The sequence below is a fragment of the Spodoptera frugiperda genome, chromosome 28 (genome assembly GCF_023101765.2).
Source record: "Spodoptera frugiperda isolate SF20-4 chromosome 28, AGI-APGP_CSIRO_Sfru_2.0, whole genome shotgun sequence".
Taxonomy (NCBI): domain Eukaryota; kingdom Metazoa; phylum Arthropoda; class Insecta; order Lepidoptera; family Noctuidae; genus Spodoptera; species Spodoptera frugiperda.
In genome coordinates, this window is record NC_064239.1 from 8,369,024 (window position 1) to 8,395,354 (window position 26,331).

A 26,331-nucleotide genomic window follows, 5' to 3' on the forward strand; every position below is an offset into this window, starting at 1 on the left:
GAAAGTAGGACACTATCAATTCTATGACTATTGAGTTCAATTTCATAAAGACACTTTACCATTTAAAACAATTGAAGCTCCAATCTATATGGCGATCGTCAATTGTAAAAGTAATTGCTAAATTGTGTACAGGCATTTTAACGTGTGAATGTTAAAAGCGTGAATAATTCTATTAGTCACTTTCTATGAAGAATTCGCAGTTTGCTATTATAATTCACGCTTATAGAATATAAGTCTTTAAACTTTCTATCTAACCTAATTTTCAGAGCCCAAGACTACCTATTGTTTGGCTAATATTTTTTCTATGACTAAGGCAATAAGAGTGCCAATGAAATGAAAAAAAAAATGGAGGATGACTTTCTATCAGATTGTATTCCAATTTTTAAATGTGCTGAATGAAACTGCTTGAATCGAGTGGATCTAAAAAGTTTAAACGAAAGGTGATCTTTGACATGAACACCTTTTTTATTATAACATGATTATGTATGGTTCTCTTATAATGCTTTCAAATGTTGTAAATTATAACGATTATATATTAATTTACCTTTTCCTTCCTCTCATGGGCATTAAAATCAGCCAGTTTCAGTGCAGCAGCAAGAGACATGGCTTCGTACACTGTCAGATGTTCACGAAGATCGTCATGTTGTCTGATGTAGCGCGCTCCTCCGCGGCCGGTCGACTTCGAGGCGCAGGCGCATATTCCATTCACGGATATCTCGCCTTTTGCACCACGGGTTCTAAGGACAAAGGAAATTATATGAGAAAGTTAAATATAGGTAGGGCTTTACTTATACTAAACAAAAAGTTCTGACGTAATACGTAAGTTCGAAAAAGGAATTGTACAAATTCTCGGAACTTGTACAAAGCCCGAGTGATTAGGTTGCTTATGGGCAGACGTGCTCCATCGTAGGCCGCATCATCACTTACCATCAGGCGAGATAGCGGCCAAACATACTCAAACAAATAAAAAAAATAAGAATGTCTGTAATCTGTATACATTTCTGGACTACATCTATTAAGATATTTTGGTTAGCTAGCCACTGAATTACAGACAAGTTTAAAACCATATTGTATAGGTACATTAAAACTTTGGGTTCCCTCTATCTGGCAGAATTTTAATGCTCCGAAATTTGTTTGGCATAACACACCTGGCAGAATCTTCTTTAAACGAATATACATATGGCATAAAAATTGTTTAATATAATTATTGTTTTGCCGAATGTTTATATGTCCGAATTTACAAAGGCATACTTTTAAGATGGTAGAATTTTATTTGGCATAATAACGTTTGGCAAAGCTTAATTTTGTTTCACATAACGTTTATTTAGAGCGACGATTGTTTGGCATAATTTCACTTGGCATATTAAGAAGATGGTAGAATAAAAGTTAGTGAAGTGACAGAACTGAATCGCTGCAAAACCGACTGCACGTAGTCTTGTCTGCCCTACCCCTAGAGTGCAATTTAAAATCGCGTAGGCGCGGAGGGGCGAGGCGGCCCGCGGGCTGAGGAGCAGGCGGCTAAGAGCGAGCCGCCGCGGCTGAGGCTGGCCGGCGAAGCCGGCCAACAAGCCTCAGCTGCGGTGGTGAGCGAAAGCCGTCTGCGACGATTAGCGCGCGTGGGGCCGCCGGAGCCCCGCAGCGCCGGAGCCGTGACAGAAACCATGCTTGCTTGCATGCTGTTTGCATGCTGCATGCTTGCTTGCATGCTGCTTGCTTGCATGCTGCTTGCTTGCTTGCATGCTTGCTTGCTTGCTTGCTTGCATGCTTGCTTGCTTGCTGCATGCTTGCTTGCACGCTGCATGCTTGCTTGCACGCTGCATGCTTGTTGCAAGCCTGCTTGCATGCTGCATGCTTGCTTGCATGCTGCATGCTTGCGTGATAGATGAGTCTCTTAATTATTATGGATATTAAAAGTATGCCAAAAGACGATTCTAACTGTGAACATTCTGAGATATGATGGTTCTACTTTTTAATTATTATGGTTATGAAATTTATGCAAAAAGACGATTCTGACAGTGAACATTCTGCAATATGATGGTTCTACCTTTCAATTATTATGCGTATCAATTTATGCCTAAAGATGATTCTGACTTACAAAATTATGCGTTTTTAATGTATTGCAAATGATGGTATACCAAATGATTTTCTGCGAAATGAAGTTTCTGCCATGCGTTGTTATGCAAAATAAAATTATGACCAAAAAAATTCTACTAATAAAGGTAGACCCTAAAACTTTCGCATTTATAATAGGTACTTATGCTTAGACTTGAGTCTCAATTGAAACTTTCTAAAGATACAAACGTCAAATGTCGTGGACATAATGACCGTAATGAGGTAAAATTGTTTTTTTTCTTTTTAGTTTAAACTTTCGAATTTCGAATATTGTTATATACTATCTATCTATCTATAGAGTTTGTGATGTAGTGCTTAAGTTTTAAAAGTTTGAAAAATCAAATAAAATTATATGAAAAAATAAACATTGATAGTATTTAAATAAAAACGGCATTAATTATGTAACAAAACGAATAACAAAAATTTTAATAAGTCATCAGGTAGGCGACACGTAAATTTTTGAAAATAATAATAATGTTATGGTTAGGCAGCCATACTCGTAGAACCTGCATTAATCATGCAACAGTGATAAAACTTTTGTTTTTAATTATTTATTTTTTAGTTGTTTTAAGGTTATTGACTCTTCATTATTGAGTAAACGTGACAGACGCGGCGACGTCGCACAGCCTACTATAGCCTATAGAGTCCCTCTGTGACTCGAAACTAGTAGAGCTTTTCTCTATTAATTTACGTAAGTTAATTATAAGTTATAGTTTACTTGGCATACAAAATTTCCTGCTGTGTCATACGACTATTTAGCTACCTAATTGTGGACTTTATAGGTATTGTGGTTTGTGATATATGTAGTTATGTACCTAGCTGTTATATGTTCCTATTTACATTGTTTACTGTGGTTAATTTCAATGGGGGTTTGTGGTTAAATGGCCTACATTTAGTGATTATTACAAACTAGTATTGAAGTTAGGTATGAGGACCGTATCTAAGTTTAGTAGTTATGACTTGAGGTATCCATTGTTGAGTGGATTTCACAAATCCATGTTTTCATCATAAGCAACATTCTTTTAGTTAATCACTAGTAAAAATACAATACAATGTAAGTAGTTTTGTATTAGTACTGTAAACTCTTCAGACTGTTGTGAAACTGTAAAACCACGTGTTTTGAAGTTACATTTGCATATACGTAATGAAAATCAACGTTTTATTATTTGCTGTGAAAACAATGACGCACATATATTTCCTGTAAACTTGGTTTTACTGATAGTGGGAAATAACTTAGTACAAAAGATTTTAAGACTAAAAAAATATAACTGTATAAGGTGTATAACCTAAAATGCAATTTTATAACACTCCTACACAAATCAACAGCCCGTAACAATTTTCTGCTGGAATGTGAACTTCTTTTACAAAAGAGGTGTTTCCCGAAAGTCAGTTGCAGATTGCATTTTAAAAGGGTCCAATGTAATCAGAACGGAGTTGCGGACTACTTAGCGATCTTACGGTCGCTGCAGCTCAAAAAGCAGGAGAAGGAACGGGATAGTTTTTAGTCAGTAAGAGTCTGACACTCCCTCCCGCCTCGCCCAAGCAGGAGAAGTCACTGGATGATTTCCCCACTCAAAAAAAAAGTGTAATTAGAGAGCACTACTGCCCAATCTGTTTAATATACATTTTATAGTCCTCCAGTTACCTCTGCGAGGAGAGTAGGGAATGGTGACAAATACATTAGCGAGCTAGTTACAAGACATGTTGCAATAGAGATAAACTAGTGACGTAGCAAATGCGATTAGCGTGTAACATTGATGGGTAGTTGCCACACTGTCCCTGCTCACACCACATTACATGACTTTTGCATTTGAAACCTTGCCACCATACATCGACTTCGGTAAGAAGGTAATATTAGCTTTTTCGTGGCGTAACGGTTTTTACTTTTGTACAAATCTTAAATATACAACCGACATTGCTTTACACAAATATAGTTCAAGTTACTAGGGTTAAATGGAATTTAAATTGTAATTTGATAATCCTTGTTATGTTGTTAATAATATAACAATTTCTAAATATATACATAATAACAATTATGTATAAAGATATCATCATGATCAGTTGTTTAAATGCCACACTCAGAGACATACTTAAACTGTTCTTTAGTAACGATTTTCTTCCGAAAACAATTGCTAAGGATTGGGTTAAGTAACCAATAAAATGACTCTGAGTACGGTGGTAAGTCATGATTTTTAAATGTAAATATAATTACTTAAATAGGTAATGAAAAGCCACATGGCGACCTCGAAAACATGTGTAACAGAATACACGTGAATCATAGTTTGTCAACTGTCAATAATATGAGGAAATGGTACATCGCGTCGTCTAATCTATATCCGTTGGCAGTGTCGCAAAAACTAGGAAATGACTCGATTGAAAATTATTAAATTGATGTTTTTTTGTTTTTGTGGCACAGACAGTTATTTTTTTAATGCTGGAAATTATTTGATGGGTACCTATTACCCATAGATGACTAATTTTTATCTGTCTTGAAAAACTAGACATATTTCTTTTGGGAAACAAATACTTTCGAAGATATATTAATTTGAAATATCGCATGACGTCATTTCTAGGTATGTTTTACACGTAGAAATTACGTATTTTCCCCATTCCTAAACTTTGGTTTGTTTTATCTAAGTATTCTAATCGTTTTAACTAATATATGTATCTAAGTTGCCCTAGAACAAATTGGAACGACAATAATAACAATGAATAACGTCTATAGAAATATTCGGTATCAAGCTTTAGTCACTTCGTGGAATACCTCAATTTATTAAGGTTTATCCTAATCGTATCTTTTGTTTCTTTTTCTATCAGAAAAATAAGTACTTTAAGGTGAACAACACAGTTTTATCTGGAACCCTATTAATCAAGCATAATTTACATTTACGCACCCATATTTGTATGTTGTAATTTTACGATTTTGTACCTGCTGTTTGTTTGTTACTTATAAAGTTTATTTATCTATTCGTGCCTTGACATGTTTGCAATGAGTGCTGTAGACATTAAAATAAATATTGCTGTCAATTGAGTAATTTATTTTATCGTCGGGTTTTCAAACATTTTTTTTTTAGACGAAGGTACAATAATGGTACGTCTAAATAATAAAAAAAAACTAAATGTAAATCTACTACGATGCTGCGGCCATGACGCCAGATGTAGAATTTTGTGAATTACTGAGATTTACTTATGTTTTGTAGTCAATAAAATTGTTATCAAGTAAAAATTAATGTTCATTTTATTTTCTTTTATTTTATTACGCTACGTGATGTTTGATATGAAAATCAAGCTGATCAATTTATTGTTTTCCTAATAATTGAAATTATCTAATATTGACGCCTAAATGGAAGTTTTTTTATTCTTGTGCTTGATTGCACATGCAGTTTATTACATACCTTGGTAAGCCTAGTTACCATTGAAATAATGTATCTAAGTGGCCTTAGTGAGCATAATGTAATGTTTCATTAAAATATCGTATTTATTACGACTTATCAAAGCAACCTCTGGTGTTTCAACTTATTTTATGTATAATACATTTTTTTATTTAAATCTATTACAGAATCCTAATTTAAATCCACTTTCTGTCTTGAGTTGTGGGAAACTTAAGGGGTTACCGAAGCTACGGTTTAAAGCAGGAGTAGAAACAAGACGGTTTTTAGCAAATAGTCAGTGTCTCACTCTCCTCTCGCCGCATCCAGGGTGGGAGAAGTCATTGGTTAAATCTCTCTTAAAAGTAAAGTCTCCTTTCTAATGAACAAATGATTATAATAAAACTTACGAGTAACCAGCTAGAATGTTGAGGAGTGTAGTCTTGCCGGCTCCAGAAGGTCCCATGATGGCAGTCAGCTGTCCTGGCTTGAAGCATCCTGATACTCCCTTCAAGATCTCTTTGTTTTCTGTAACAAAAGATAATTAGGTGAGAATAGTAGTACTTCGTAATGTCAAGATATGAGATAGTGACAATGCCGGAATAATTACTGAATTATTAATTCGATTTTTGAACCTTAGGTATTTAGGTCGTTTTTTAATTGCAAACTGCCTCAATAAAATAAAATAAATATATGCCTTAAAAAATAAATGTTGTTTTATGTAAAGATTTACAATAAGAAGAATGATTATGCTATTGGAATAAAAAGAGCAGTGACCTTTGTCGTGTCGCGCAGTAGAACAAAGTTGGAAAAAATAGACAAAACATTAGATAATATTAGGCAACATCTAGTATGTTTGTCTCGCCATAGCTTTAGTAGTGTGCGATAAAAATAGTTCAACATTGTTATAATACGTAGTTTTAGAAGATAAGAATAGTGTCGTCTAACTTAATAATAAACTATGCCAACTAATTTACTAAATGCGAAAGTTTTGTTTGTTACCTACTCAACCGGTCCTTTTAAAATTTTGTATACACATACAGGATGTGCGGAGCCTGATTCGGAGCTGCGGACTACGTAGCGGGTTTACCGAGGCTCCGGCTCGAAAAGCAGGAGTAGGAACGGGGTGGTTTTTATTCAGTAAGAGTATGACACTCCCTCTCGCCTCGCCCAAGGCGGGAGAAATCATTATATGATTTTCCGCCCTCAAAAGAAGGGTGTACGGAGAATAACATAGGTTAAATTCAAGTACAGCTGCGGTTAAAAGCTAGTTTAAATATAAACTATTATGACATAAAGCGAATATAGGTCACGGTCGCGATGGTTAATATTTGTTAATTTCACAACATAATAAGTAGTAAACATGTGAGTCATTATTTTTAAATCAACGTCTATTTGTTCTACTTTTTGTGACCCATTTAATTTATAGTTTTATTATATTTTTAAATAGCAGTAGAGAGTTTCATAATTGCCGTGAACAGGTCATCGCACTGCTGATGTTGAGAAAAAAATGTTAGGTATGACGTTTTAACACACAATAAGATTTTTTTTTTTATTTGCATTAACATGTACAGGACAAAACAATCAACTTTCCATTATTTTAATCAAAGAGTATCATATGAATATTTCACAATAACCATGTGATATTTATATACAGTCTTGCAACATCACAATTCAATAGGTGTTGAATAAAACACTTAATTTAAATAAGTCAAATGTATTGTTTTTATATTCAGGAACAACAATTATATCGAAATCAATACAATGAATATTGACGTAATTTTTATTATCGGTTTGATGAAATCTACTATTTAAATGACCGTGCGTCTATTTTGTCTTTAACTCAGATTTATTTATGAAATAGGCGTCTTTTCGTCGTTACCTACGACACAATTTTTTGCGACATTACGTTATACTATGATATATGTACTGTATACTACTACAGTACTACTCTGTATATAATATGAGTATTGGGAGACTACACCACATTACACATCTGAATATGAGATTCAATCAAATACTGCTGTTAATTGCGAGAACATTTTCATATTTGCTCATGATGCATACAATCTGTTAACAAAATAAATTAATTGACCCTTCAATTAATTATTACCGATTTATTTTTGGATAAGTCAAAGCTGACGTGGGTTATGTTAATTGACAAACGTATTCAATTCGTATTAAGCTACGTCACTTGTGGTAGTAGGTACAAATATTGCAACCGAAAAATTAAGTGATATTTCTATTAACATGATTAATAAAATAACGATATTTATTTCAATTAATAGAACCATTTATAATAGGTACCTATATATTTTACCACTTCATGCAATTAATATTTCCTGCCTCACCTAGGTATTTTAGATTAACACTAAGATTTCTAACGAATCACTTCCTGCGTTTAGCCTGCAATTATCACATAAACACGTATACCTAAATATTAAATCTAAATACAGACTCTAAACTCTTTATTATCACCAGTCACTAGTTATTATTCTCAGATTTCCAAGTCAGGGGAAGTCATCAAAGTAGCGAGTAGGAAGGAGCCTTGAATTAATTTCTTTATCCTGGTGATTTTATTAACAGTCTCTATGAGTTAACTGGACTATGGATTTCCGATAGGAACACGAAAGATATTTCGTGTACCTATACAAAAGGGTTCATCCTAATTTTCCTGAGAAATTCCTGAGAAAAGTAGAATGAATGACACAAAAAAATCTGCAGAAATCGAACCCGCTACACGTTACTTGCCCAGCCACCGCGCCAACCGTGCAGTAAATACTACTTACCACTACTTATCTACTACAACTACTTATCTTGAATTACATTAACGATTTTCCCTTCCTCTTCCAGTATATGCGTAAGTGTCGGTAACTTATTTTAAGTATCATGTTCCTCTATTATTTATTGTTTCTTTGCCATTAGAGGATACAGGCCAGTGTTGTGTTACAATATGTCGGACTGTCGATGTCGGTGTATTGCCAATATCGTGTTTGGTAAACAAACTTAATTGTATGGTATTATAATTACTTAGAGCCTTCCTTTGTAATATGGGGCGAGCCTATTGATTAGTGATGAAAATCGACTGGGTTAATTAATGTATATGGGATTTGTACATACGATATTTTAACTATCATCGTACTTTAATCTTATTATTACTTTCGTGAGACATACTAATTAAATTATTATGTTTGACGAGCTGCTGCGTTAATCAATCGCCGAGTCATGTGTTGCGGAATGCTGCTCATGAATATGAGCCTCAAGCATGGCTTGTAACTAGTCGAGTTCCGCCAAACAGTTATGTAAGTAAGCTGATAACATAATATTTAATCAGCGTACGTTTTAGAATAAATATCGAAAATAGAAGTATAGTCGTCGAATAATGTACGTACCTTGTATACTAGATGCACAAATTTGCAGCTGTTTTTTTAAAACGATACTTCTAATATCTAATACATATTGCATACGATTAAAAACCGTAATCAATGGAAATATGTATTATTATATGATTTATATTATGACTAACTTCTGTATAAGCGATTATGAAAATAAACAAGGATGTAGGTACATAGGTGGGTGTTTGATAACACGGTATTAGCATATTTAGGTCACGAGGTGGACTATTATCGACTATGTACAATATTACAGTGACCAGCAAGTTAACCTACTCCTTTCTGTCAAAATTATTTATTAGATTCCCGACTTTATTTTTCCTGGTATAAAGTTAAAAATCCAATTGACAGATTGGTGTAGGTTAACATGCTGGCATCTGTATATATGATTCAATTATGTATCGACACGGTCTGGTGCACCGTGAACGCATTACAAAACTATGAATGAAATTAACACTTGTATAATTGCCTATACTTAAATAGTTACTTGTTTTTCTAGAAACTCGGGGAAATGCTTGTTAGTTTTCAAGGTTAATGATCAAGTTCAGTTTGTTGATTATAGTATATAAGTAGGTTAGTAGATTGTTACTAACGGGACTAATATTTGTATCGTATATAGATATAGGATAGAATAAATTTAATGAAAAAAAAAGTAAAAAAATACTAGTTCATCACAAAAAAGTAAAGTTAATGTACAACTCTGCCTACCCCTTAGGGTTAAAAGGCGTGACGATAGGAGTGTAATAAGCTAATACATAGGTCCACTAGCGGGTACTTATTTATTTAATAACACGAACAAGGTTTAGTTACATTTAAGGAGTCGCTTGCAGCGTAAATGGTAGGCAACTATCGCATAGGGCGTTGTGTTGCCTTAAAAGGATGTCTTAATAAACAATAACCTATAATAGAAATAAGTACAAAAAAAACTTAATAATTCCTGAAATTATTGATTGGTAATGTAAATATCTCCATTTGCATGGTACGTCAAAATCCTATATACCGATAATTTACCGCTAAACAATACTAGATGGCGTTATAAATAATTTATGATTTGCAAAAATCGATTGGCAGACGGCTACGTGCGTTTGCACACAGGTCTCATCAATGAACGAGGAAGTGATTGGTAATACATAGCCATTCTTATTTATTCTTATGTGTAACAAGCCACTTTAAATGATCAGTTGCTAACAGTCAGTTGTATAATCGTTTACGTGTCAATTTTATTGGTTAAAGGTTGAGAATATTAAATAACACATGCATAAATTCATCAAACATTTATCTCCTCTCACATTATTCTTCATACAAACGTAGTTTCTTTGGTCGGTTGGCCTTTACTAAGTAAAATATGTAAGTAAACCTTTTTAACTTTGACCACTTGTAACGTAGTTTAAATCTGTACCCTTAGTACGAGTTTGCCTTACGATGAATTAAAACTAGCCGAGAGCGCATTCGGCGCTCTAATTGGCCCGCGCGAATGAATCAACCAATGAGAGAGCCGAACGCGCTCTTGTTTCGTTTTCGTTTAGCAAAACTTGTACTAAGGGTACCGAACAGTTTTGTCGAAACCTACTTAAAGTAAATTACATTTACTTAGTTTGAATGTCGCGGTAATTAGTAGATTAGTCGTCGTCGTTTTGTATGTCGTAGGTAACTAAGTCTCCGTCAGTTAATGTCTCACAGTGGAAATAATCTTACTAACTGCCTAATTAGACTTTAGTTAAAAACCAAAGGTTAAAAGTTATCTTAAAGGTTATTTTACCAAATTAGTTATTATGTTATCGGCTTACTCATGTAACTGTTTGAGGAGGAACTCGACTAGTTTCAAGCCATGCTAAAGGTTCAAATCATCAATCAGCCAGTAGTATCAATAGTAGTCATTGCGTCGTGTGTGCCAATTTGGTGATATAACTGAACAAAAACACTTCCAAATGTCTGTACTCTATAATACTCTTTTATTTCAAGCACTATTTCTATGAAAAGGATTTAATGAAAGAAAAAATACCGTAATACATCAGAAAACTTGCTTGAGGCTAGAAATAGGTGCAGTATGGTTTTTAAGTGCACTTTTATAAATTTTGTTTTCTGCAGGCATTTTTTTTAATTTCCTTTCACAGAACAAAGACATGTGCCTAGCCTTGTTTTCATTAATCGAATTTAAATTTCAGTAATAAATAACATAAAAACTATTAATAGTTTTGACAATTTTCCTAATATACAAAGGTATATATTTGTGCCTTCGAAGACGAAGTTGATTGACTAGACATGATATCATTATGATTCGTGCAAATGAATTAAAAAACGATTTTCATACGTTTTATCCTTGACCTAGAAACTAAATCGAATCTGAAATTAACGCCTGGTTATTGTTATATCGATTACATTAATCGACCTTGCAGTTGAACTAGTAATTGATAGTATCGATAGCTACTGATATGGCATGACTTTAATCGATAACGATAAATCTTCTTCGTTTTAGATTTTCATTAATATACTTTGTTAGTTAAGATTAGCACTTAGCAAGTTGGTTTAAAGTGTTTTTTTTTTGTTAGGGTAAGTATTATTGGGGTCATTGTTTTTCAGCAGGTTTCCTTTTAGGTGGAGTAAGAACTTTTGTAGAGTCGCGGGTAATCGTTGGTTGACAATGATGCCAAGCGGATCGTAGTTTGCCTTTATAATACGAGAGCGGATCTTTTTATAGCAAGACGTCTTTTAACTTAATGATGATGTGATATGGTGCTAAAGAGAAATACCGATTCCCAATAAAAATCTCGATTTTGACGGGACTTTCATTGGCAGGTAGCTGATGTACTAAAGAGTAACTTAGGTTACTTTTCACAAAGTTCGTAATCCATGCGATCGAAGCCGCGGGCATTAAGAAATAAAAAATATATGTTTTATGTAATACGCTGACGAAGACAGTAAGTTATGTAGAAGGTCTAACATTCCTAGTTTACTCAGAACGTGGCTTATATAATCTTGTGTGATGACAAATCGAGTAGTAAAGAAAGTTCTCGAGATATTCAATGTTGTTAGTTAACACATGGCTAACATAGTACTGGGATACGTAATACTCTTGAAATGTAAACATTGCGTGTGTTACGTAGTGGTCCACTAATGGAGAGAGATTTTTAAGGGATTTTACCATAACTATTCATAGAAAAAGATAATTGTTTCTTAGTATATCGCGATATTGCTTAGTCTATAGATATTGACAAATAAAAATTTGTTTTGGTAATTTATATGCTAAGTAAATTCGGTTTTGTTGTATTTGAATGGATCTTTATACAGTGGGTTTTGCTGTATTAGGTAAATTAATCAATTGTTAATGGATCTCCAGCAACGAAATTATGTTTGAATTGGAATCAAACTGACTACTTTAGAACCTCAAGCTATTTAGTGGTATCTTCATAATATAAAAACTACGGGGAAACATTCAAAAGGCGCCTAGCTTTCTGGGGTAAATGACTAGGGAGTGTGAAATTTTGCAGCACTGAAACCACCTCGGTTTGCCACCCGCAGAATCTGTAAAGGATATCGGGTCTTCTAATATGCCTGCCCCGGAGCTCCCAATATAATAACTACCTATTTACAAACAACGAGAGGCAAAGGTTAACAACCAAAATGACAAATGAATAGATGTCATTATACAATTATTTTCTGTTTTTTTTTCAATCGGCCATTAGGTAATAATACTTATAAATAATGTTATTTTTTAAGTTTCCCTTGTTGTCGTTGCCTTACTCAATAATGATGATTTCGCATTTGTTTTGAAAAGGACAAATTGCTACTTAGGTTGATGTTAGCATTGCGTCAGAATTGAGATGATGTTTCCTAAGAAGGAAACTCAAAGGTCGATTATTTTGACACAGTTTTACAGAGTGGTTTAGACATTGGACATTTAGGTATCGGATAAAAACACTAGTACTAATATAAGAAAGTTAGTAATAATTTTTTTTTTGATAACCTAAATGGCTTCAAGAAATACATAATAGTAATGATATTTTTTTCTATTTTGCTACCTCCGTGTTCATGGATTTTTATGAACCGAAGGCCCAATTACGCCCTTCCTCAATTTTTGCAATCCCTGATTCCCCCAACAACCCTTCAATCAATCTAGAAAGGCCGGCAACGCACTTGTAATGCGTCGGATGTTTTGGGTGTCCATGGGCTGCGGCGATTGATTACCATCAATTGATCTGTCTGCAAAAATATTTATGTTGGTAACATACTCTTTATGTACTTATCTATGTATAAAATAAATATACTTCTTAAATAAATATTGTATGTTATGTTTATGTTGAAACTGTAGACTGCAGCTGAGACTTATATACTTCCGTTTACATTACATAAGCTTACGGAAGTCGACACTGCCAACATTACTTGCGCATACGCATTGTATGTTAATTAGACGCGACGCATTGTAATCAATTTGTAAGGTTTAATAACTAGCTATAATCAACCTTATAGTCATATCTAAGAAAAATATTTTAGATTAATGACTATCGTAAGACGTACAAAATTAGTTGTCATCGCGTCTGCACATGCTGCTCGATAATAAGAGTCCTGTCGTGACTTGAAACTAGTTGGGGTTATCTCAGTAAGTTCACGTGAGTAAACCGTTATTTTTAATTAAGAAAAAAAACGTCTTTATATTTATTTTTTGTAAGTAAGTAAGTATTGCATTTTGTTTCTTATTTTAAAAAAAGTTTGACAATTGGAGCGATTTTTCTTCTCCTGTTTTACATTACACGCAGGTACAGAATAAATACAGACCTATTGTATTGAGAGAGATAAAAACTGCGTTTTGTGGAAGTGCAACTGATAAGTTATGTGCGTCATCCGGCCGTCATGCAGTTTTAACTTCTTGTATATGAAACACAATAATAGAAAACACATTGTGTCTCGCGCAGATTTGCATGCGCAGAGTTAATTATAATTCATTTAATACACAAAATTAAAAACGTGTTTATAGTAATATAATTGGCCAGCTACTGTTATTGACAAAAACGTCTTTAAGTTAATCTTTGGACTAGTTTTTTTTTTAATTTACTTGTAAAAGTAAATTCCCGTAAATTGTAATTAAAAATTGTTCAGGTTTTGAATATTGTAGGTCGGGTTGCTACACGATATTGACATTTAACAAAATCTGGTTTAGTTTCATATTCCAATGCAATTGGGAAACAATCATTGTTTTATAGTTACGAAAACATTGCTTTTTTTTCTAGAAAGCTCACAACAACTTCTTGACAAACGTGTTGTTGATTACGTGGTTTTAATATCAAGCTAATTAATTATTATAATTACTTATTAATATTTCGGGTTTTGACTTTGTAATAAATAACCGGTAATAGTATAGAGTAGAGTAAGTACTAGTATTTGAAAACATTCAGGTGCTAAAAACAGCATGTAGGACCAATTTACTACTAAGGTAAGGTACCTACACTACATTATTTCCGCGAACTAGATACCAAATGTACCAAAAATGGTCTAACTGCGCACGAGTTGACCACGTTACGAACATAACGGAGGCCATTAACTTACGACATGTGTCTTAAGTATGAATTGTTTTTTTTGTTTGTTTTCATCTTGTTGTGTTTATCTTTTTGTCACAGTTTTGTTTTTTTGACCCATCGAGTACATACGTAATTAAACAAAATATATTATATTAATTAAAAGCAAAGTTTTGTGTGAGATAACCTGGTCGTATTTTGTTTATATTTATTGTTTTCGATATCCGCAAAATGGCTGGCAGTGGTTGGATTTAAAGAGCTGAAGATTGAACTCAGTGATGTGGCTAAGGCTTACTACCGTACTCAGAGAGGCATATAACCTATTCTTTAGTAATGATTTAGCTGCCGAAACAATTGCTAAGTCAGGTACCCATTAAAAGATTCTGAGTACGGCGGTTATACGCTCTAGTGGACAAACACATAAAAACTGTTTCATGTTATTTATAAATAGTTCGCGAGCCTTGATCATGAGAATGGGGAAATCATGGCATTGTTTTTCTTCAAGGTTTCTGATGATATCACGCGAGTCATTCATTTACAGCATGATTTCATTTCAGTCGCCATAAAGTTGCTAAAATAAGAACACTGGGTATATTACTGAATTACAGTTGAAACTGTAAACACTATGATTCATCTTGTTTGCTTTTCCTCTGAAGTATTGGTGCGATGTACGTCTTAATGAAAAAATTATAAGATATGATTTTACTATATTAATTTAAATAAGTAATTAAGTAAAAAATGCTATAATAATAACATTTCCTCCCATTAAAGCCGTGGCAGAGAATTTTAGAACATCTTATTTGTTTCATGTATATATTACAGTTTTAATTGTCCCCGTTTCTTTCGCTCGATTTTATGCTAAAATCTGTATCAGGTTAAGATTAATTGTTTAAAGAGTTAAAGAACTGTAATATTTATCTATGTAGGTATATACCGTATTAAACATGCATTTTCTCCATATGACATGATTTGGGACAATCTGTATATTCTCTGTCCCAAAAAGCTACAGGTCAGTCATCCAGAAACGCTCTTTGAATCAATTGTATCTATGTTAAATTATAAAGATTCAACATTGTTTTTGTTAAAAATGAGACTAAATCTAGGTTAGCGTGCCGATGCCGTGAGATATTCTTACGTAAGTTTAAAAAAGTAGACCAATGCTTATATAACTGTATTACGCCGGTATGGCTCTGTCTACTATTTGGGTTTTTATACCTTATATAAATACATATGTAGTATTAATTTGTAACACGACACATATCATAAAGTTATATTGCTACCTAAATATGTACAGTATAGTGTACCTACAAAATTGTATGGAATTGTTTCTTTTTTCTAAGATTTAATCTCTACGTTATTTGGATATGATATATTTGTAGCACTGCGTTTAATAGCTTGATAAATTAAACATGCAGTTTTTAAAATGAATGCATTTTAGATTACATATTTAAACTTCCGGACGACCAGTTTCATATAAGTATATTTTATTGATTTATCTTCTTTCCTTTACGATATCATTATGTCATTTATAAACCGGTGTGCCACTAGTTCATGTATTAGCGTGTTTAAGTTTGATTAGTAGGTCAGTATTAAGAACAGATATATGGGCGTGCTATGGATACTTGCTGCACATCTTACTCGAATCGGTACATAGCTTAGTATCAGTGAAAACGGTTACATGGTTTCACAGCTTATAATATCATCGCCGCATAGCATATGTATGGTGGAAAATCAGCTTTACGCTTTCATGCGTAAAATTCATTAAAGTAATTAAGTATTGTGTATAGATATTTAATTTTAATTTATTGTTGATTAAGTCAGTAAGTATTTTTTGTTGCTTTAAGCAATATAAAACAAATTATTAGGATGACGGATTGAACTATTAGAACATTTCAAATTTTTGCGTAGTCTAATAGTACAATAATCAAGTATGATAACGATAAGTGATAAGACTTGGGGGTCGCTTGAATTTATCAAATAAAACTATTTCCTTATTTTTTTCGTAAATGGTAATCGCTACTGTTAAGATTATTGTCACGAGGTTAAAACCTGATACAATTAGAGTAAATTTGAATTAGAAATGTTTTTTAACAACAACTATATTGTTACTAAAGCTTTAAAAATATTTAACATATTGAGAAGTTCGTTATAGAAATGGTTTAAAAATGTTCCCAAACATTACTATTCCCATTCAACCCTACATAAAAAAAAACTCAACCAACCCAAGTTCAGGTACCAAAAAATGCACAAAGAGACTTACCAATTCGTAGTTTGTTGGCAATAAACACGTTGACATTGCACGTTATGTTGTTAAACTCCAATTCCACAGTAGGTCGCGGCAATAGGGGCACAACATTATTATTGCCCCCCAAAATACTCAAATCTTCTGGACTAGGCGTCATCTTAACTCAGCACTCACAAAACGCGGTTTCACTTTCTCCGAAACACGGATATTGTTGTCACTTTCTAAATATATTTACTGTCTCGCTCACACTATGTAACTTATTTAGGAGTTATAGGGACACTTTTGTCTTCGTCGTTACTTCTTGAAGTTCGGAATGCAAGTGATCCATTGACTCGTTTCTGTGGAGAAGAAATAGTACAATGTTAAACACGGTCACAATGTATGTTGAAATAAAAATTGTTTGTTTATTCGTCTTATTGTTTTGTTTGTTTATGATTGACAGCTATCACAGAACTGTCAAACTATTGTTTTGGGAGGTCAGTAGTGTCGTCTTGCATACTGTTAATTTTTGTAGGGCGTTTCGGTGGAATTTTTAAAATATTGACAAGAGAATAGCATCATTGTCGAGACACAGAAATCCCATTTTTTTATTAAAATTCTTTGTTTGGTAATGTGACGTCAATGACAGTAAGTTAATTTTAAAATCAGCTCATTTATTTACGCACGTATTGTATTTTTGTATTGAATGTGACTTAGTACGAGTATGTGTCCATCATACTGGAATAATAATAATTAGTAGGATGAGCGATATGTCTTATTTTTTATATTGATATTGATAATAACTACACAATAAATAAATTTTACATAGATTATGTAATAATGTATCTATATCTATAATCTATTACTAATTTTTAGTTTCAATAATATAACTAAAGATTATGTAGGTATATAACATATTTAATATTTATTAATATATCAATAATATTGATATACAAGGAAAATAATATGAAGTTATTTATAGTAGGTAATGAAATCGATACGATACCAATTATTTGCTTGTCAGTTAATTTGATTTATATAATTAAAGCTATAATGTTATTGTCACAAAAATAATAAATTATGTTGATCACTAGGTTTTGTATTAAGTTCTTAGGGTTTATTTTTTAAGCACATTGACATTTATTCAAAGAATAATGTTACGATGTACGTTTTTTAGTATATTTCAAAGCCCAAAAAGAGGGTTCTTAAGTGTAAAAAAGTGTGATTTCGTTATTAAGATGAAAAAAATAACAGAGGTAAAAATATAGGTACTACGTTAGTACTTAGTACCTACTGTTAGTATTTCTCTTAGATGTAATATTTTACACATTGTTGGTAATTTAATGACCTTATAAACTACGTTTTAATGGATCATCTACGATTGTTGTTCTTAAAAAAATACCATAATTATAAGTAATAATCATATTGTGGAGGTAATTTTACTGTGGGAAAATAAGTAAAGATTAAGTGCCGTAAAAAACAATGAACTATCTAATAAATTCAGCTTTTTCTTCTATTTTACTACTAGCAGTTACCCGCGGCTTCACTCGTATGAAAAAACATTCTTATTGTTGTATCGTCATGCCTTTAATCGCCGAAGGGGTAGGCAGATATAGCAGACCTATGCCTAACCAAGTGGACACCAAGCTGTATACATTTTGTTAGTAGCGGTGACCAGTCGCGCCACCGTGGTGTCCAGGTGAAACATAGCCCTAAGGGTTACCACTTCCCAAAGGGGTAGGCAGTAGTGCACAATGTAACATTCACTTTACACTTTAATAATTACAGATTATTAATAACAACAATAGCTTCCGGCCTTCATAATAATGGAATAATTTTATGAAGCTTATCAAATAATTTGTTTACTCTTCTTCGTATTATTGTGCTGGCCTTGATACAGGACGCAGCGTTCTAGGTTATTTGACAACAAAATAAATGATACCAATGTACTCAGTATCATTGTTACACTTCCGTAGTCTATTTGTGTATTAAAACTTTTAGTACAAAAATAATAGTAGGCTGCTGATGTATCATACTGGGTGGACAAAGGATTTTTTTTAAACGTTGTTCTACGCTAGTATTTTTTCTTGTGACGTGGGTGTGTTTACAAACATACAAGTTCCATTGAATCCGCTACACTCGAATTGCACTGCACCAACCGTGCAGTTTTAAATTTAATAATAATAATAAAACAGCCACCCACACCCATATCCCTATCATTTCCTTTTACCATATCTCGCAATAGTCCTGCATCAACCGTAGATTGTCCTTTGGTGTACTTCCATAGTGCATACAGGGATAATCGCCGGCTGATGTCCCATTACATTTAGATCAAAATTGTTCAACGGGCCTCTGCGAGTTGGCCTCGGCCCCTCGTACGCCTTCCAAAGGTCCGGGACCCTGTGGTCCCGAGATTATGTAAAGAACATAAAATTCGTTTATTTTCCACTACAAATATGTATTACAATTTAACTGGAAACATTACATTATTAATGTAAGGGCGGACTGAAGCCTAAGCTAGGGAAACCCTGTATTTCAGGTCTCCAGGATACAATTTCGTTTCATCTTGATGTTTCATCATTCATCATGGACTAAAGATAAAACACCATAAACTAATAGTAGTAAGAATTGTTAAACTACAGGACCAATTAGAAACATTACTAATCAATTCAATACTCACTTTTTTAGAAGCAACGTAGCCTAAGTTATTTAGTTTAGTTATTTTTCACACGATAAAATTCCTGTTAAAACAGAAAACTTTTAAATTCCACACGGGCAAGGTCGCAGATGGAAAGCCGGTAGTCAATATTATATTTTTATTAAAAATAGAGTTAATGTAGTTAAGAGAATTTTACATAATTATTATACTTGTAACGCGACTGCATCAAATATGGTCAATAACTAAAATTACCTATACTTTTTTTAAGGATAAATACATAATACTTAATATTTTTCTGCATTACTTAAATAATCTCTAGAATTTTAATTGGTTAAGGAAATTATCTGGTAATGTTTTATTTATTTAAATAATTATTTGAATAAGACACGCAGTAAGTGAGTTTTATTTATATGAGTGTAAGAGTGTATACGACTTAACATATAAGCCCCGGTTATGACTTGAAATTAATCGAGCGTTCTCAAACAGTTGCATTAGTTACGCATTAGCCGTGTATTTTTATTATTTATTAACTGGACTAAATAATACTTAAAACATTATAAAAATCGATAAAACATCAAGTTTATAATTAAACTTTTAAGGTCAGGGAAGCAACGACATCGTAGCGAAAATATGTAGATTACATGTACTGAGAAGAATCTAGAAAATTCTTTAAACTGATAGTGTTACAGTAATATTGCAAATAATAGGTATAAACAATGAATATCGCAATAATAACAAACACGATGAGTAATCCGGGTCTGAAATATTCGTTCTAGTATTATTTACTGTGAGCGGCGGACTATCTAGCGGGTTTAACGGGACTCGAAAAGCTGGAGTAGGAACGGGGTGGTTTTTAGTCAGTAACAGTCTGACACTCCCTCTCGCCCGCCCAACGCGGGAGAAGAATTGGATAACTGAGATAAAAAAGCATTACTTATTGTATATAATATGAATAAATTAAATTGGAAAAGTTTAACTTCTATGTACAGTAAAGTCTTTGAAGTAAGTAAAATAAATAACTGTCTTTACTCATAACAACAGAAGCTAAAACGAAAGGTTGTTTCTTGTCTGTCTGTCTGTCTGTTTGTCGGTAAGTAAGCACGTGCATCACACATAAACAAGTGAATGGATTTGAATGCAGTTTTCATTGATACTAACATTTTATCTTATTTTGATTTATATACTGGTATACTTATTTAATGGCTTTAATACAAGGATTCTTTATCCATTGTACCTATATAGGGTTACAAATTAAGCTATGTATAACCAATATAACCTGACCCTTGAATGTGCGGAAAGATCATAGAAAGAGAGTTCATGATATGTTGGTTTTGTATACCTTGATGAGCTGCGTGCATGATCTAGATAGTAGATAATAAATTGGTCTATAAAACGATTCATTGACGATGTTGGCCGGGAAGTTATTTAGCTTGATTTATTATAATTACTATTAATTAACCGTTAATATAGATCTTTGAATAGATACAAGTTCAACATACAAAGAATTCTTTGTAGTTCTTTGAAAGGAATCTTTATATTTGTGTTCCTTATTGACTAGACAAATAAAAGACCGTCTGTCTGGGCTAGATAAGCTAAGAGACCTAGAACATACCAGTTCTTATTCGAATGAATGATTACTGTTAGAGTTAGTTTGTGCAACGTCATGTTTTTTATTCCCAAAGGAATAGGCAGAGGTGCATCTGCACATTACGGCACGTAATGCCATTGTACAATGTACACCCATTTTTCACCATTTGTGTTGTAAGTCCCGTTTAATAGGGGGCATACTGGGCACAGTAGGGACTGTTGATTGAGTTGTATCCGATATGCATTGAGTAGTTCGCGTTTCGAACGTTTTCGAAAGGAATCGGGACCCAAGGTTATGGATAAGCAATTAACAATGTATCGGTAATTAAATTAATTCTTGTTTTAGAACAATAATATATGGTCATATACGTATAAGTTTTAACATAACATGTAGTAACTCTGCGGTTTCGGGGAAAAATGATTGTTTTTAAATACCTGCTTCCACTGTTCAGTCGTACAAATCTGAAACATTTCCACGAAACGATAACAGCATTTGATGGCCATTTCAAATGGTTTTAATCAACAAACCCCACTTTCAATCAAATACATTACACAGCTTGATTAACGCATGTTAAGCTATTATCAACCTTATGATTAAAAGACTGGGTTGATATTCGATTGAAAGGTGGCTACCATATGGTTTACCGATGTTATTTGAAATTGTATACGGCACTTATGTTGTTTGTTTTATTACAATACATAAACAATGTTTTACTGCATTTTTAGATTGAAATTGTAGTCACGTTATTGGGTAGGTATATGGAGAAAAACTGAGAAAAACCATATGTTATAATATCAAAACTTGTTTAAAGAAAATAGATGATACTATTCTGAACTATAAAGTTATATTCAATACTCAGAAAGTTGAAAATATTGAGTCAATTTATCAAAGAGAGTAACAAAATGTAAATCATAAAAAAATACGTTAAAACATATAAAATTATTATTACAAATCTTAATGTTTGTTTGTTTAGATGTTTGAATATTTGTGCGTCAATCACGCTGAAACTACTGAACGGATTTTGCTGAAATATGATATACAGACAGGATATGAGCTGACTTGGGTGATAGGATACGAAGCCGCTGGCAGAAGCTAGTATTAACATACTTTTATAATAAACCATTAACACCACTTAAATAGGAGATAATGATCCGATTAACACTTAAGTTATTCAAATTAGAACATTATAGCACTTGTAATAAAGTTTAATGAAGATTAATTATAATGTTAACACTGTTGCAGACGAGGTGACAAGATTAGATTATTTATCATCCTTGGGACAATGTGTAACTTACGGTACAAGACGTCATCAATATAAATTGAACCTTAATGAGACATGATTAGCTCATAAATTCCATTGTTCATATGATTAATTGTTTTGACTGCTTCTTTTATCTATATACTTCCGAGTTGTATATTCTGGAGTTTGTATTCTATAGTTGTTTTATTAGGGTTCAATTTTATTTAAATCCGAGATAGTTATTTACTTTTACATAACTGTTTAGAAAACGTTACTGAAAGAATGAGTTTAGTTACTTACGTTTTGTTTACGATCGATAGTTAAATTTTATTTTATTTATATTGAACAAAATATACAATACTTCTAGTATTGCCTTCTATACTAGAAAAATATTTTGTCGGTAATTTATGATTATGCAGGTACTTACATTATTTTGAATTGCCACGATTAGATGTTTTTTAATTGTCAGATGCTTACTGATAATAGTAAGATTATTGGAAAATTTTGTTATTTGCAACTGATACGCGTATCTAATTAATCACATATTAGAAGATAGGTATAAAGATGGATTACAATATTATTTGAAATCTGTTGAGGTAGGCTTTGGCGTAAACAAGCCTGATATTGATCTCACTCTTTATCGGTAAAGTCGTTCACCTTTACTAGACTTTTCTATACCGATATTTTCTTTATTGTGTGGAAGAATTTGATTGTGTTTACATATAAACTCTGATTTAAAATGTTATATTACGATTGGAAAGCAAAGTGACGTAGGATACTTTTTATTCCAAAATGTATACTAGATTGGAATCTATTCACACAGGAATATTGAGAGTGGTAACTGTCATCACAGGGTTAAACAAAGAAAGAGGAATACTGAGTTTACAAAGAGAAAAGGTGATTTTACAAATACACACGTATTTGTAAATCGTATTAAGTATTATAACTATCGTCAGATATACTTACTAGAATAATTATTATGTTTTTCTCTCTTTCGGACAGCTACTCCTGAGCAGCGCGACAATGGCCACCAACGTTATGCGTCACGGAATGCTGCATGCGTCATGAATATGAGCCTCTAGAACAGCTTGAAACTAGTCGAGTTCCTTGTCAGAAAGTTACGCGAGTCAGCCGAAAGACATAATAATTTAATACATACTAAAAACCCTTTAAACTATATTATATAAGTATTTAATAAAACATGTAATTATCGTTGTAGTAATATCCAGTAATATCCACGTGGTCATAATGACACTTACACAGTAGCAGGCTTCATTGATTTGTATGAGGCTCTGTCGGCTGAAGGTTAAACTTACACGCGCTAGTTTATATGGATCAATAACTAAATGCCTGAGTAGGTATTCATTCACTACTATCTTACATAGATACCTATATATGTATGTGTACTATGTGTAATTATGTAAGTCTGGCGTCCAGTATTTTTAATATTTAAAATGAATCCATAGTATTGTGTTGTTCTACGCATTTGTAAAGATTTTTTGATAAGATATCAATGCAAGTATTTACGAAGTATATTTATATCCCATCCAAAACATAAATGTTTTTCTATGTTTCCAAGTTCGATAATTTGGAATGCTTCGCGTGTAAAAGAAGTGACTTGGCAAGTTTTAATAGACGATTTACAAAAGTACAAGTTCACCTCATACACATAAACCCGAAACAACAATATCTGGATCACATAAAGATTTGCTATTGTACATAGAAATCGAAACCGCCACATTGGCAGCCGTTTGCGACGAATTTTTCTTTTTAAACATAATATAAAATAAGACTATACTTACCTAATAAGTCGTCAGTTTCCTATATCTAATACTTGCAAAGAAGCCAATGGATGGATGGAATTTGCCCCTTATTTAGAACTAATTCAGTATCAAGACAAATCATTCAAAAATTAACGAAATAATGTCAGTAAATTTAACAAATATGATAAATGGAAAAAATGTATATATTTTTGGAAGAGATAATTTTCAAGTACTTGTGCATTCATTTAACATTGCATTGACTAAATACAAACGTAGCCGTTTTATTTCTTATTTCTTCGTAACATCGGTACCTTTCACATGTATGTTAATTTTTTTGTTATGTAAGGATTATGGCACATGAATATTATCAAAAACATGTATTACTTACAATCTTTACAATCACATTATGTTAAGAATCGATTTTCATGAAATTTTCCTTTTACCTTGAAATAAAAACTTGAAATAATTCTAAACTTCAACAATAATCCATTGGAACATTGATATTAATATCCCTAAAGGGTTTAGTAAAAATCTGTCTGACGTCAATAAAAAAAAACAAAAGCAAAAAATACTATATACCACGATTCGGGTTCGTTGACCTCAACATTCAAAGTCAAAGTCACAGTATTCATTTCAATTAATCCTTAATTAGACACTTTTGAAACGCCGAATTGAGTTGTCCGTCAGTGAAGCTTGGTGCTAGTTCCAAAGTGTAGCTTTGAATGGAGAAGAACGTGCAAGAAACTCCATCGTTACTGTTTTCAAATAAAAATATGTTTTTACAATCTCTCTGATAAAGAATTTGATCCTTTACCTATTGTATATGTAAGAAATAATACATATTTTACGAGTAATAATAAACTACTATCTACTAACTAATATCATAGAAATTAAACTGTGTTTGTATATCTTTCTTACGTTACGAACCACATCATTTTAGAGCATGATTTTTGTGCCTACGACACTTATGTGATGGTAGGGCTAAGTAGTAGCATACGTAGTACCTATTCAACTTTGACGTCACTACAAGATATATCTTAGTACAATATATTATGTACTTCGCTCGAATGAAGACACGTTCCTTTCTAGTTCGTCACATTGTCGCTGTTATTAATACCACGGCCAATGTCATGTTAGCTACGTCTTGAATAATGAAACGCTTTCATTCGTCACGAATACATTGACTTGGAAATGTCAATTAATAGGGATTTTCCTCGGGTCGTGATTGTATTGATTCATTTATTGGTTGATTTGTAATGTGAAATCAAAAAAATATTTGGTAATTGCATGTATCTAATTACATTCATTGATATCATGTCAATGTAAAAAGTATGATAGTCGACAGATTACAATGTGCCTCGGTTTCAAGTTACTATGTAATTCAAAACTATAAAATACTGAAAAAGTATTTAAACAACATATTATAGGTACTTATAAAGTTTTTATTATTCAGTCCAACTCGTAATATTTTAGCGATTATTTGAAAACTTTATTTGCAAGTCACTTGCAATTGTGTTACATTTATATTAAGTTAAATTATGTCACTTTAGTCCAAATATGTTTTCTCAAAATTAAATAGAAGCTTACCCATTGTACACATTTTACTCACAAACCATTATCTTGACTGGTTTTTTACGTTGTAGCACAAATGATTTTATCTATATGTCTTCCTATTATGGAGACCCTTAACATAGTTTGAGGTAAACAAAGTTCAGTATCTTTATCACTATGTTTGTTGACTTACTCCTTATTATTTTGTACTCTCAATTAGAGATTTTTAAATGCGTCACGCGAAAAAATATGTTAAAAAATGACGAGAGTCAAACGAAAGATATCGTCTAATCTATGTACTGCAATGAATAATTTTTATTGTACACTGTACGTTGATATTGTTAAACATAATGTAATACCTATTTAAAAATAAATGATAACTACCACAGTACAGTTTCGTGGCTTTATTATGAGTATGAACTAAAACTAATCATAATCGCTCGTTTGAAGTTCGTTTTAGTGACAATTTTATACTTATCACAAACGTCTTTTTAACAAAAAAAAAAAACTTATTTTTATTTTGATACGTGCTGTCGCAGAGGTTATTTTTTGTTGAAAAAACAAATTCTTTGGAAGTTACTCGAAACTGTTTTGAAATATTTAGGTCCGTGCTTAGGTAAGTCAAATAATGTCATCATTTAGTTTACGGGCCCTAGTTTACGAATAGCCATGCAATATTGACATTACCCATCATTATTAACTATACATACCTACATGATGTAGTTTATGTGAAATAGATATTGCCTGTATGTCATATTTTATCGTACTTCTTTTCACAAAACGAAGAAATATTGGTAACATTTAGTCACTTTTAATTTTACTAATATTATAAATGAGAAAGTTTTTGATTTTATGTGTTTGTGTGTATGTGAATCGAGATGAAATTTGGAAAAGGGATAGATTATCGTCTGGAACACATTTGGT

The 26,331-nt window shown here is 32.6% G+C and overlaps 1 protein-coding gene across 1 annotated transcript in view; it reads right to left on the reverse strand.

Annotated features, from left to right (window-relative positions):
- Window positions 1–26,331, reverse strand: part of LOC118265165 (ATP-binding cassette sub-family G member 1) — a 41,392-nt gene that overhangs the window by 14,223 nt on the left and 838 nt on the right. The window contains exons 2-4 of the mRNA XM_035577891.2: window positions 16,643–16,965; window positions 5,891–6,008; window positions 545–737 (exon numbers count right to left, since the gene is read on the reverse strand). Of these exons, the coding sequence (XP_035433784.2) occupies window positions 545–737; window positions 5,891–6,008; window positions 16,643–16,784 (453 nt within the window). The 5' untranslated portion in view covers window positions 16,785–16,965. The remainder of the gene's footprint in view (window positions 1–544; window positions 738–5,890; window positions 6,009–16,642; window positions 16,966–26,331) is intronic.